General features: G+C 38.8%; 1 protein-coding gene across 16 annotated transcripts in view; it reads right to left on the minus strand.

Moving 5' to 3' along the window:
• SNAP91 (synaptosome associated protein 91) overlaps positions 1-14290 on the minus strand; it is a 169573-nt gene that overhangs the window by 61037 nt on the left and 94246 nt on the right. For all 16 annotated transcript variants that reach the window (XM_027551022.1, XM_027551021.1, XM_027551026.1 and 13 more), the window contains 2 exons: positions 11174-11283; positions 8723-8838 (listed from right to left, as the gene is read on the minus strand). In XM_027551022.1, the coding sequence (XP_027406823.1) occupies positions 8723-8838; positions 11174-11283 (226 nt within the window). The remainder of the gene's footprint in view (positions 1-8722; positions 8839-11173; positions 11284-14290) is intronic.

A 14290-nucleotide genomic window follows, 5' to 3' on the forward strand; every position in this document is an offset into this window, starting at 1 on the left:
AAGTGATGTTGAGACTTTTTATTTTAAAAAATGACAGCTGTCGGCTTAGGAGTTGAACATTTTAACAAGGGAGAAGTTTGAAGCATTTAAATGGAAAAGCACCAATATTTTAAATGCTCATCTACATAGTCAGCAACTTTATTTCACAACTAGTTACTTTCATCTTGTTACCAAAAAACTTGGAAATAAAATATAATATTAAATAAATATATAATTTAATAATATATAATATTTAATTATTAATTATAATTTAATAATATATTATATTATATAAATATAATGTTTAATAAATAATTTATTAAATAAAATAAAATATAGCAGGTACTTCTGATATCACTCTGCCAATGTTTACCAAGCTCACCCAAGGATTATTTAATTACCTATGGAATGAAGCTTCATTTCATGTTGCAATTTAACATTAATTAAGGACTCTGATTCTGAAATGATGTATCGAATTATAGTTCTTGTCTGCTAGTGATATAATACTATGTTTGGGAGAAAAGATAACCTCAAGACATGATTTTTATTGCCTTATTTTTGAACCCAACCTAGCCATCTTATTTTAACATTCCTTTTCTATAAATCCCAGTTCCTCAAAATGCTTTTTTAACCAGCTTTATCATCTTACTGGTTTCCTCATCAGCCACTTAATGTCTTTTACCAGTGTTGTTTCTCAACCCCCACAGCTTTACTGAGGTATAACTGATGTACAAAAATTGTACATATTTAAGATGCACAGTGTAATAATTTGTTATACATATACATTATGAGAAGATGACCACAATCAAACTAACACATCCATCATCTCACATAGTTCCTGTGTTTTTGTAGTTGGAATACTTAAGGTTACTCTTTTAGCAAGTTTCAAATATACAACACAGTATTATTAACTATAGTATTAAGTATAGTAACTACTGTACACTAGATCTCCAGAACTTCTTTAGCTTACAACTGACCTTTTGTACCCTTTGACCAACATCTTCCCATTCCATGCCCTGCCCTCCATTGCTCAACAACAACTCTACTTTCTGCATCTATGAGTTTGACTTTTTTAAGATTCCACATATAAGTGAGATTATACATATTTGCCTTTCTGTGTCTGGCATATTTATTCACTTGGCACAATGTCCTTTATGTCATCCATATTGTCACACATAGGAGGATTTCCTTCTTTTTAAAAGGCTGAATAATATTCCACTGAATGTATACAACATGTTTTCCTTACCCTTTCATCTGCTGACAAACGCAAGTTATTTTTTTATCTTGGCTATTGTGGCTAATGCTGCAATGAACATGGGAGTGCAGATATCCATCCATCTAGAAGTGAGATTGGTGAATAATGTAATAGTTCTATTTACATTGTTTTGAGGAACTTCTACTCCACTGTTTTCCACAATGGGTGTACCAATATACATTCCCACCAATAGTGTATAATGATTCCCTTTCTCCACACCCTCAACAAACACTTCTCTCTTCTCTTACTAATAATAGTCATGCTAACAAGTGTGGGGTGTTATTTCTGGTTCTGATTTCCATTTTCCTGATGATTAATGACATTTAACACCTTCTCATATACCTGTTAACCATCTGCACATCTTCTATGGAAATGTCCATTTATGTCCTTTGCCCATTTTAAAATCAAGGTATTTGGGTTCTTTTTTTATTTCTAGCAAATATTTTCTCCCATTCCATAGGTTGCATTTTCATTCTGTTGATTGTTTCCTTTGCTGTGTAGAGGCTTTCTAGCTTGAATGTAGTCTCACTTGCTTATTTTTGCTTTTGTTGCCTGTGTTTTTGGTGGCAAACTAAAAAATTCACTGCTAAGATCAATGTCTAGGAGGTTTTTCCCTATGTTTTCTCCTAGGATTTATGGTTTCAGGTTTTATATTTGTTTTAATCCATTTGAGTTAATTTTTGTGTATGATGTAAGATAAGCTTCCAATTTTATTATTTTGCACATGGATATCTAGCCTTGTCAATGCCATTTATTACAGAGACTATCTGTTTCCTGTTGTGTGTTCTTGGCAACCCGGTGAAAGGTGAGCTAACTGACTACGCATGAGTTTACTTCTGGGCTAGGCTCTCTACTCTCTTGTTCCTGTTTTGTTCTGGTTGAGATGTCTGCTTTCATTCCAGTACCATTCTGTTTTGGTTACTATAGCTTTGTAATTTAGGTTGATTTCAGGAAGTTTGATGTAGCCAGCCTTGTTTTTCTTTCTCAAGAGTTCCTGGCTATGTGGGGTCTTTTTTGGTCTATATGAATGACAGATTTTTTTTTTCTATTTACAGGAAAATGCCATTACAGTTTTTCTACAGACTGCAGTGATTCTGTAGATCACTTTGGGTAGTATGGACATTTTAACAGTATTAATTCTTCTAGTCCATGAACAAAGGATATATCTCCATTTATTTGGAGATATTTATTATATCTCCATTTATTATATCTTCAATTTCTTTCATCAGTGGTTTATAGTTTTCAGTGTAGAGGCTTTTCATCTCCTTGGTTAAGTCTATTGCTAAGTATTGGGTTGGCCAAAAAGTTCATTTGGGTTGTTACAGAAAAATCCAATCAAACTTTTTGGCCAATTCAATATTTTATTCTTCTTGATGCTACTATAAACGGAATTATTTTCTTCATTTCTTTTTCAGATAGTTTGTTGTTAGTGTATAGAAATGCAGTTGATTTTTATACATAAATTTTGATTCCCAAACTTTACTGAATTCATTTATTAGTTCTAACAGTTTTTTGGTGGCATCTTTTGGGTTTCTACATGTAAGATCATGTCATCTGCAGAGACAATTTTATTTCTTCCTTTCCGATTTGGATGCTTTTTATTTCTTTTTCTTGACTAATTGCTCTGGCTTAGATTTACAGTACTATGTTGGATAGAACTCAAGAGAGTAGGCATCCTTGTCTTAATCTTAGAGGAAAATGTTACAGCTTTTCATCATTTAGAATCATGTTAGCTGTGGACATGTCATGCTATGCTATGCTAAGTCACTTCAGTCGTGTCCGACTCTGTGTGACCCCAGAGATGGCAGCACACCAGGCTCCCCCGTCCCTGGGATTCTCCAGGCAAGAACACTGGAGTGGGTTGCCATTTCCTTCTCCAATGCATGAAAGTGAAAAGAGAAAGTGAAGTTGCTCAGTCGTGTCCGACTCCTAGTGACCCCATGACTGCAGCCCACTAGGCTCCTCCATCCATGGGATTTTCCAGGCCAAGTGTACTGGAGTGGGGTGACATCGCCTTCTCCGGACATGTCATATATACCCTTTATTATGTTGAGATACATTCCTTCTCTACCTAATTTGTTGATAGTTTTATCATGAAAGGTTGTTGAACTCTGTTAAAGTACTTTTTCTGCAACTATTGAGATCATCATATGATTTTCATCCTTTATTCTACCACGTGGTGTGTTATCACTAGCAACTCTCAAACCATCCTTGCATTCCAAGGAGAAACCCACTTGATCATAGTATATGATCCTTTTAATGGGCTGTTGAATTCAGTTTGTAATATTTTGTGAACGATTTTTGTAGTTTTATGTTCATCAGGAATGATGAACTGTTATTTTCTTTTCTTATAGTGTGTGTATCTGGCTTTGGTATGAGTGTAAAACTAGCTTCAAAAAAGTAAATGTTGGAAGTATTCCCTCTTTTCAATTTTTTGGGTTGGAAGTGTTCCCTCTTTTCAATTTTTTGGGAAGAATTTGAGTAGGACTGGCATTAATTTCTGTTTAAATGTTTGGTAGAATTCACTCATGAAGCTATATGATCAAGGGTTTTTCTTTGTTGGGAGGTTTTTGATTTCTGCTTCAATTTTCTTATTCATGTAAGTCTGTTCAGATTTTCTATTTCTTCTTGACTGTCAGTTGTATGTTTGTTGGTCAGCTGTATGTTGGTCAGCTGTATGTTTCTAGGAATTTATCCATTTCTTTTATGTTATCCAATCATGGCATATAATTGCTCACAACAACCTCTTATGACTCTTCGCATTTTTATGGTATCAGCTATAACGTTTCCTCTTTCATTTATAATTTTAGTTTGGATCACTGCTCTTTTTCTTATTTAGTCTAGCTGAAGGTAATTTTGGGCTGCCCAGGTGACTCAGTGGCAAAGAATCCACCTGGTAATGAAGAAGAAACAGGAGACGTTGGTTTGATCTCTGGGTCAAGAAGATTCCCTGGAGTAGGAAATGGCAACCCATTCCAGTATTCTCACCTGGAAAATTCCACTGACAGAGAAGCCTGGTGGGCTACAGTCCTTGGGGTTGCAAAGAGTCAAATACAACTGAGCATGCACACACGCAAAAGTAATTTTATCTTTTCAAAAAACCAACTCAGTTTTGTTGATCTTTTCTAACGTCTTTCTGGTCTCTATTTCATTTATTTCTGCTCTAATCTTTATTATTTCCTTCCTTCTGCTATCTTTGGGCTAAGTTTGTTCTTTACCTAATTCCATGAGATGTAAAGCTAGATTGTTTGAGATCTTTTTTTTCTTAGTGGAGGCATTTAGCACTATAAACTTCCCTCTTAGTATTGCTTTTGCAGCATCAGGTAAGTTTTGATATACTGTGTTTCCATTTTCTTTTGTTTCAAGGTTCTTTAAAATTTCTTTTTAATTTCTTCTTTGACCCATTGGTTGGCCATATGTTATAAAATCTCCATGTATTTGTGAATTTTCAAAGTTTTGTTATGTTACTGATTTCTAGTTTTATACCACTGAAGATCAGGAATAATACTTGATATGACTTCAATTTTCTTCATCAAAATTTTTTTCTTGTCCCAACATTCTCCACCCTGAAGAATTTTCTATGTGAAATTGAGGAGAAAGTATATTTGGCTCCGTTGAAAGAAATTTTCTGTATATGTCTGTAGGTTCATTTGGGGTAAGCTGTTATTCAAGTTTTCTATTTCATAACTGACTTTCCATCTGGATGACCTATCTATTGCTGTTGAAAGTGGCATACTGAAGCCCCCTACTATTATTGTATGGCTGTCTATTTCCTCCTTCAGTTCTGTTAATATTTGCTTCACATATTTAGGTATTTTGATGTTTATATCCTCTTAGCTGCAATTCACGGGGTTGCAAAGAATCGGACGTGACTGAACTGAACTGAATGAATTATTGTTGTTAAGTTGCTCAGTTGTATTCGACTCTTTGTGACCCCATGGACTGCAGCATGCCAGGCCTCCCTGTCCATCACCAACTCGCGGAGCCTACCCAAACTCATGTCCATTGAGTCAGTGATGCCATCCAACCATCTCATCCTCTGTCGTCCCCTTCTCCTCCCGCCTTCAATCTTTCCCAGCATCAGGGTCTTTTCTAATGAGTCAGGTCTTCCCATCCGGTGGCCAAAGTACTGGAGCTTCAGCTTCAGCATCAGTCCTTTCAATGAATATTTAGGAATGATTTCCTTTACAATTGACCAGTTTGGTCTCCTTGCAATCCAAGGGACTCTCAAGAGTTTCTCCAACACCACAGTTCAAGAGCATCAATTCTTTGGCACTCAGCCTTCTTTATGGTCTAACTCTCACATCCATACATGACTATGGGAAAAACCATAGCTTGACTATATGGACCATTGTAGGCAAAGGTCTCTGCTTTTTAATATGCTGTCTAGGTTTGTCAGAGCTTTTCTTCCAAGGAGCAAGTGTCTTAATGAATTGATTTTATCATTATATGCTGATAGCCTTACCAGGATTCCCTTGTATAGAAGAAACTGCTTTTCTTTTGTTGTTTTCAAATTTTCCTCTTTGTCTTTGACTTATGACAATTGGATTATATACTGTGTCTTAGGTAATATTCTTTGGGTTGATGTTGCTTGGAGACTTTGGAATTTCATGAATTTAAATGTCCATATCTCTCTCATGATTTAGGAAGTTTTCAGCCACTATTTTGGGCTTCCCTGGTAGCTCAGTTGGTAAAGAATCTGCGTGCAATGCAGAAGACTTTGATTCGACTCCTGGGTTGGGAAAATACCCTGGAGATGGGAATGGCAACCCACTCTTGCCTGAAGAATCCCATGGACAGAAGAGCCTGGCAGGCTACTGTCCATGGGGTTGCAGAAGTCCGACACAACTTAGCAATTAAACCATCACCACCACCAGCCACTATTTCTTTAAATAAGCGTTCCTTCTGAAATGGCAACACATTCCAATACTCTTGCCTGGAAAATACCATGAACAGAAGAGCCTGGTAGGCTACAGTCCATGGGGTCACAAAGAGTCAGACATGACTGAGTGACTTCACTTTCTTTCTCTCTTCCTTTCTGAGACTTCTACAATGCATATCTTCATTCATTTTACGATGTCCCATAGGTCCTGTATGCATCCTCTTTTTTCCCTTTTTATTCCTTTAATTGGCTGTTTTCTAATGACCTATCTTTGAGTTTGTGGATTTTTACTCTGTCTGATTCAGTCTTCTGTTGAAGCTCTCTACAGAGTTTTTCTTTTCAATTCAGTCACTGTATTCTATTTCATTCAGAATTTGCTTTGTTCTCTTTTATAGTTTCTATTTTCTTACTTCATGTATCGTTTTCCTGATTTTGTTTTCTTGCCTGCTGTGTCTCCTTGAATCTCACTGAGCTACTTTAGGATGATTATTTTGAATTCATTAGCAGACAACCTAGATTTCTTTAGGGTAAGTTACTGAGCTTTATTAGTTTCCTTTGGCAGTGTCATGGAGTTTTTCTTTGCCTGATACTTTGTATTTCATGTAGCCTTGTGATGGTGCCTGTGTATTTGAAGGAAAAACACCTCTTCCTGTTTTTAAACACTAGTTTTGGCAGGTGAAGATCTTCTCCTGTGAGGTCCCTGGGGTGATGATATTGCCTCTGGGATTGCAGTTGAATGGGGTTGGGGCAAGTTCAGGTGGCTACTCCTGGGTCTGCTGTAGTGCCCATGTTGGTGGGCCTGTTACCAGAGTCTTAGGTGGGTGCGGATCCTGCCTCCTGGTCCCTGAGTGGACAGGACTGCCTTCACAACCTTGGTTAGTAGGGCTGGAACTAGAACAAGGGTCCACTTTAGGGTCTTCAGTAGAGTTCAGGGGTGGTGGGCTTGTTACCAAGTGCATGTTTGGGTGTAGCTCCTACTAGGTCTCTGGGCTGGGAAGGACTAGCCCTGGACTGTAGCTAAGTGGGGCTGAATCAAGTCTGATATTTGCTTGAAGGTCCAAAGTTGGGACCAGGGTCTGTAGGCCTGCCCTTATGGGTATGGATAAGTCTGTCTCCCACAGAGTCCCCAGGTGGGCAGGACAGCTTCCTGACTGCAGCTGGAAGGGGCTGAGCCTAGTCACAAGGCTTCTTTAGGGTCTGAGGTTGGACTAAGGTCACTGGGCCTGTCTCTAAGTGCACAGACAGGTATGTCTCCTGGTAGATCTCTGGGCAGGCGAGACTGCTCCTGGACCAAGACTGAGAGAGGCTGGAGCTCGGTCACAGGCAGTTTCAGGGTCCACAGCTGAGACCAAGGTCAGCAGGCCTGTTACCTAATGCATGGGTGTGTATGGTTCTGGTCTCTTAGCAGATGTTGCTTGTGGCAGGATCATGGCCAAAGAGGACTGTAACAAGTCCACAGAGACATGGCAGTGTTTCTAGGTCTGTTGCCAGGACCAAGGTTGATGAGCCTCCTACATGGACCTGCCTTCTCAAATCAAGCCTTCTTGAGCTTGGGCTTTGCAACCTCTTTCCTGGATCCCAAAGCACCCACAAAGGCACTTTTGTCTGTGAATGGCTGTCAAATGATTACTTCTGTGGGGAGGTATGATGGGACACCTACTATTTGACCATCTTGCTTACGTCATTCCCTCAGTGTTATTTCTATAGTTGTATGAGCCATTTTCAAACTTAAAAAAAATTTTTGATAGTTTGATGTGGTAGAGTAAGGTATTTAATACCAACTCTGTGAAACTTTAAGAATGAAGCAATAACCAACTTAATTTTACATTAGCATTAAGTATCCTTTTAAATCAAATATGTATAGAAGTGTAATTTTTTCCAAGATCCATGCCATACTTACATGTGATTGCTCTTAACAAGTTTAGTGTAGATCTTTTCTGGCACAAATAAGAATCTATCCCAGATTTCCAATTGCATGAAATCAAATTCAATATGAATAAAACCAATTCAGATCTAAAGAAATCAACTAGGGAGACTGCACTTGAACCAAATTTAAAAAGCTGCCTTTCAATTACTAAAAATAATCAGGATTTGAAAATAGCTAAGAAAAAATACTCCCACTGTTTCAACTTGAATAATAAAACTATGTGATTACTTGAATATTTTAATTGTATTATGGGTACTTTGGGGGCTTCCTAGGTGGCTCAGTGGTAAAGACTTCGCCTTTCAATGAAGGAGACACAGGAGACATGGGTTCCATTCCTGGGTTGAGAAGATCCTCTGGAGGAGGAAATGGCAACCCACTCCAGTATTCTTGCCTGGAGAATCCCATGGACAGAGGAGCCTGGAGGGCTATACTCCATGAGGCTGGGAAGAGTCGGACATGACTGAGCAACAGAGCACATGCACATAACACATACAGGTACCTTTTGTCTCTCAATTTTTTTGGTCTCTCTTTCAATGTATATTTTAATCAATGCCATTTTTAGCATTTTCTCCCCCAGTTTCTAGCACCATTTTGGATAATCAGAAGGAAAGATTAACAACTATAACCTGAATGGCAACAGCTAAATAGAAAAATGGCACAGCTGTCTGATTCCACTCACCTCCCCACGCAGTGGCGCCTCCTGAAGGTGGTGCTGGTGCTGGTGCTGCTGCTGCTGCCCCTGCAGGGGAGAAGTCTGGCTGGAGGTCCAGGAGATCGCTAGACGGTTTTGAAGTGCTGAAAGGCAAATATCATTTTACAATCAGATTTTTGAATTTTAAATATAAAGATGTTTTTTAAATAAAGACTTACGCAGAAAACATCACAGATTTTGGATATTTTAAATCCAGCAAGAGAATAATATTTGTCAAAGTACAGCAGTAAAACATATGTTCCTCTATACCAAGAGTTGGCCAACTACCTCTGTCAAGGGCCAGATGCTAAGCATCTTAGTTTTGTGGGCTAGACAGCCTCTGTCACTACTTGACTCTGCCAGTGCAGCATGAAAAAGACACAGTGTGTAAACAAACAAACATGCCCTGTTGCAATAAAAATTTATTTACAAAGACAGTGGGCTAGATCTGATCTATGGGCCATTGTCTGCCAACTCCTGCTCCACAAATAACAAAGTTAAATCATACCTCAAGCAATGGCTTACTCAGCGAATCACAGAGCAGAAAGAAAAAGGGAAAATCTAAATGCCTCAAAGTAAGGGGGAATTTTAAACATGTTATGTCTACTGAGTAGTATCTGAAATGCTGATTATGAGGATTCTGACAAAAGGAAACATGCTCTAAATATTAAAGAGAATTATTGGTAATTTTTTCCTTTTCTCTATTTCCTAAAAGTTTTTGTATTTTTTTTGTGTCATGGTAAATAATTCTCATCTTGAAAAGAAGAATTTATTTATAAACCAAAGAACACTAAAATGAATAATCACTGCTGCTGCTGCTGCTGCTGCTAAGTCGCTTCAGTCATGTCCGACTCTGTGCAACCCCATAGACAGCAGCCCACCAGGCTCCCCCGTCCCTGTGATTCTCCAGGCAAGAACACTGGAGTGGGTTGCCATTTCCTTCTCCAACGCATGAAAGTGAAAAGTGAAAGTGAAGTCGCTCAGTCGTGTCCGACTCTTAGCAACCCCATGGACTGCAGCCCACCAGGCTCCTCCGTCCATGAGATTTTCCAGGCAAGAGTACTGGAGTGGGGTGCCATTGCCTTCTCCAGAATAATCACTATTGTATCTTTTTTCTACATTAAACTGCAACATATTAAGTTGGTCTGTAAGAGGCCTCATCCATAAATAATTCCATATTTTTTCACTCTTACTCAGATGGGGCTGTGCTTTCCAAAGCTCTTTCATCTACAGAAGTTCCAAGGAAGAGCCTAGAGCTTTGCTATTCAAAGTACACTCTCTAAGCTAACAGCATCTTGGGACCTTGTTAGAAATGCAAAGTCCCAGGCTTACCCCATATCTACTATATCAGAGTCTTCATTTTACTGTGACCCCAGGTGTTCACTGTCCATTCAGGTTTAAGGAGCACTGACTTAAAGGCTGCAAGATCAGGTACTAAGCCATCAGGGTCCAGGTTCCCCAACCCTCTTTATAAATAGCAGTTCAATCCCTATCTTTTTTACATATTAGACTTGCAAGTAATGTTCTTTGAAACTTGCCTAGTTTTGATATCTATTTTATAAGTACAACTGGTTTAAGAGCCAGAATAGGGAAACATTTATTATTAAGACCTGAATCAAAGCTTTTATAAGAAGCAATTTATCTTGGTATAGAGGCAGAAAGGACTTGGCCTTTCCAAGCCTGTGATTATAAAACTAGAATTAAGTGAGTGGAGACCAACAGGCATAGTTTACATGGATACGTTATGTGGATTTATTGTACAGAGCATTCATAATCAGAGTCACAGATACTACAAGATGGGACCAGAATCTTCTCAAGGCAAAAGAACCAAAACAAAGAGCTGACCTAAAATTAATACCTGAGGAAGCCTCTCTTAGTTGGGGCTTCCTTTTAGGCACCTCAGAGATTTCATACAACACACAGTCATCCCCATCTTTCTCACCAGTATTCTGACTTTTAGGTGCTATAAAAGCAATTAGGAGCATCCTGACAGTTTCTTCCTACAAGTGGAGTTTGAGTTCCTATATGTACCACCTACTCGACCTACAACTGCATTTCACTTCACTTCATTTCATTTTATAGCACTTCAAGACAGCCTTTAAATTTCACAAAAGAAGAAATGAATTTCAGAAAACACTGTCCATATCATGCACTTCAGAAGAACCTGAAATGTGTGCATCTTTCTTCCACTTTCTTTCCCAAATATCTGAACAAGGCAATTCCCAGAGCTTTGGTCTTACTTACACCTTGAGAGGTACAAACTTATATAACTGTATAAGGTTAGAACTAACTCTATGTACCTGAAAACAACCCAAAATAGCATACATTCACTAGAATAACATTTCATTTTGTGAAGTCATTTGGGTTCAATACATAAAAATAAAATGAAAACCTAGCCAAAATATTAATAAACAGTTTGCTGCATTCTCATGAACTAACCTGACTGGTACAGCTGCCGATGCAGTTGCAAACAAATCAACCGGAGGCGATGTGTCAATAGTTTTAGCTGGTGTAGAATTAGGCGACGTAACAGTTGTGGCTGGAGAAGACTGAAAGGGAAGAGGCACAGCACGCTCTGGTCAAATCTGAATCTACATGACACAAGGCGACAGGCCCCCCACTCTGCAGACCTATGCCATTTGGTAGGTCCTCATGGGAGGAAAAAACTCAAGAAAATTTCAAATTGAGAATTATAATAAATAATCAATAGTGGACAAAACATGTTTCAAATATTACAAGTTATATGTAATTTATATAGAATTATGACAAAGTATTTGTCCTTACCCAGCAATGACTTCTACGCATATATTTCTAATCGAAGCCAAATTATAAATTAGGAGCTTGGGATTAACAAATATACACTACTATATGTAAAACAGACAAACAAGGTCCTACTGAATATGTATAGCACGGTGAACTACATTTAACATCTGGTAATAACCTATAATGGAAAAGGAAACTGAAAAAGAATTAACACACATATATAAAACTGAATCACTTTGCTGACAATCATAAACTACTACCACATTGTAAATCAACTATACTTCAATTTAAAAAAATAAAATGAAGGCCAAACATATTTCCTAAACAAAAAATTGGTGGGAAAGATCTTGCTACCTGCAAAAATGAAAAAAAAAAAAAAATCAACTGCAATGATTGCTTTAAAACCCAGGTCATTCTTTTCTGCATCTTAAACAGACTTCATGCAAAGTCTTCTCAGATGCCTGTAACATCTAGAAATCTAACTTAAAAAATAGTTCAAAAACAGCAGAGAACTATCCCCAAACAAGATTCAAGTCACTGACAACTTGAGAACAGACCTTCACTAATGTGAAAAGATAAAATTTAAAAAGTGAAATAAAACCCAACATTTATTGTCCTATGCTGGCTTAAGAAGAGGACCTAATAATCAGCTAATTATTAAAAAAAAATAAGATTCTTGTATAGTGTGGATCACAATAAACTGTGGAAAATTCTGAAAGAGATGGGAATACCAGACCACCTGATCTGCCTCTTGAGAAACCTATATGCAGGTCAGGAAGCAACAGTTAGAACTGGACATGAAACAACAGACTGGTTCCAAATAGGAAAAGGAGTACGTCAAGGCTGTATATTGTCACCCTGCTTATTTAACTTCTATGCAGAGTACATCATGAGAAACACTGGGCTGGAAGAAGCACAAGCTGGAATCAAGATTGCCAGGAGAAATATCAATAACCTCAGATATGCAGATGACACCACCCTTATGGCAGAAAGTGAAGAGGAACTAAAGAGCCTCTTGATGAAGGTTAAAGAGGAGAGTGAAAAAGTTGGCTTAAAGCTCAACATTCAGAAAACTAAGATCATGGCATTTGGTCCCATTGCTTCATGGGAAATAGATGGGGAAACAGTGGAACAGTGTCAGACTTTATTTTTCTGGGCTCCAAAATCGCTGCAGATGGTGACTGCAGCCATGAAATTAAAAGACGCTTACTCCTTGGAAGGAAAGTTATGACAAATCTAGATAGCATATTAAAAAGCAGAGACATTACTTTGCCAACAAAGGTCCATCTAGTCAAGGCTATGGTTTTTCCAGTGGTCATGTATGCATATGAGAGTTGGACTGTGAAGAAAGCTGAGCACCGAAGAATTGATGCTTTTGAACTGTGGTGTTGGAGAAGACTCTTGAGAGTCCCTTGGACTGCAAGGAGATCCAACCAGTCCATTCTGAAGGAGATTAGTCCTGGGTGTTCATTGGAAGGACTGATGCTGAAGCTGAAACTCCAATACTTTGGCCACCTCATGTGAAGAGTTGACTCATTGGAAAAGACCCTGATGCTGGGAGGGATTGGAGGCAAAAGGAGTACGGGATGACAGAGGATTAGGTGGCTGGATGGCATCACTGACTCGATGGACATGAGTCTGAGTGAACTCCGGGAGTTGGTGATGGACAGGAAGGCCTGGCGTGCTGTGATTCATGGGGTCGCAAAGAGCTGGACACGACTGAGCAACTGAACTGAACTGAACTGTATAGTAACTATCCTAATTCTATTTTCTTTTACTTGGTATATTTAATTTGCCTGTATTCACGAGAGAAAGAAAAATGGATCATCTCAAAACAGTCCACTGATACTCAGTTCTGTAAGTGGAAATGAGACATAACAGCAAGCAAAATGCACAAAGACCAAGATCAAGCAAGGGCCATCAGCCACTGCTAAAACAGGACACCTAATTTCAAGCAGACCAAATGTAGGGGAAATTTGAAAAAGAGTAAATTAAGAAAAAGGACTGAGGAGATAAGCAATGTATAGGAGTTTCCAGACTTAAATAGTATCTGTTTAATAGGTCCATATAGTCAAAGCTATGGTTTTTCCAGGAATCATGCACAGATGTTAAGAGTTGGACCATAAAGAAGGCTGTGTGCCAAAGAATTGATGCTTTCAAACTGTGGTGTTGGAGAAGACTCTTGAGAGTCCCTTGGACAGCAAGGAGATCAAACCAGTCATTCATAAAGGAAATCAATCCTGTATATTCATAGGGAGGACTGATGCTGAAGCTGAAGTTTCAATACTTTGGCCACCTGATGCAAAGAACCGACTCATTGGGAAAGACCCAGATGAGGAGAAAGATTGAGGTCAGGAGGAAAAGCGGAGAACAGAGGATGAAATGGTTGGATGGCATCACCAACTCAATGGACATAAGTTTGAGCAAACTCTGGGAGATAGTGAAGGACAGGGAAGCCTGGCATGCTGCAGTCCATGGCGTCGCAAAGAGTGGGACACCACTTAGCAACTGAACAACATATAGCTATTTGCCTAAGAATATGCTTCCCAGGTGACTCAGTGGTAAAGAACTGGCCTGCAAATGCAGGAGGCCAGGTTTGATCCCTGGACCAGGAAGATCCCCTGGAGGACAAAATTGCAACCTGATCCAGTATTCTTACTTGGGCTTCCCAGGTGGCTCAGTAAAGAATCCACCTGCCAACGCAGGAGACATAAGAGATGCAGGTTCAATCCCTGGGTCAGGAAGATCCCCTGGAGGAGGACATGGCAACCCACTCCAGTATTCTTGCCAGGA

This window comes from Bos indicus x Bos taurus, chromosome 9 (assembly GCF_003369695.1).
Source record: "Bos indicus x Bos taurus breed Angus x Brahman F1 hybrid chromosome 9, Bos_hybrid_MaternalHap_v2.0, whole genome shotgun sequence".
NCBI lineage: Eukaryota > Metazoa > Chordata > Mammalia > Artiodactyla > Bovidae > Bos > Bos indicus x Bos taurus.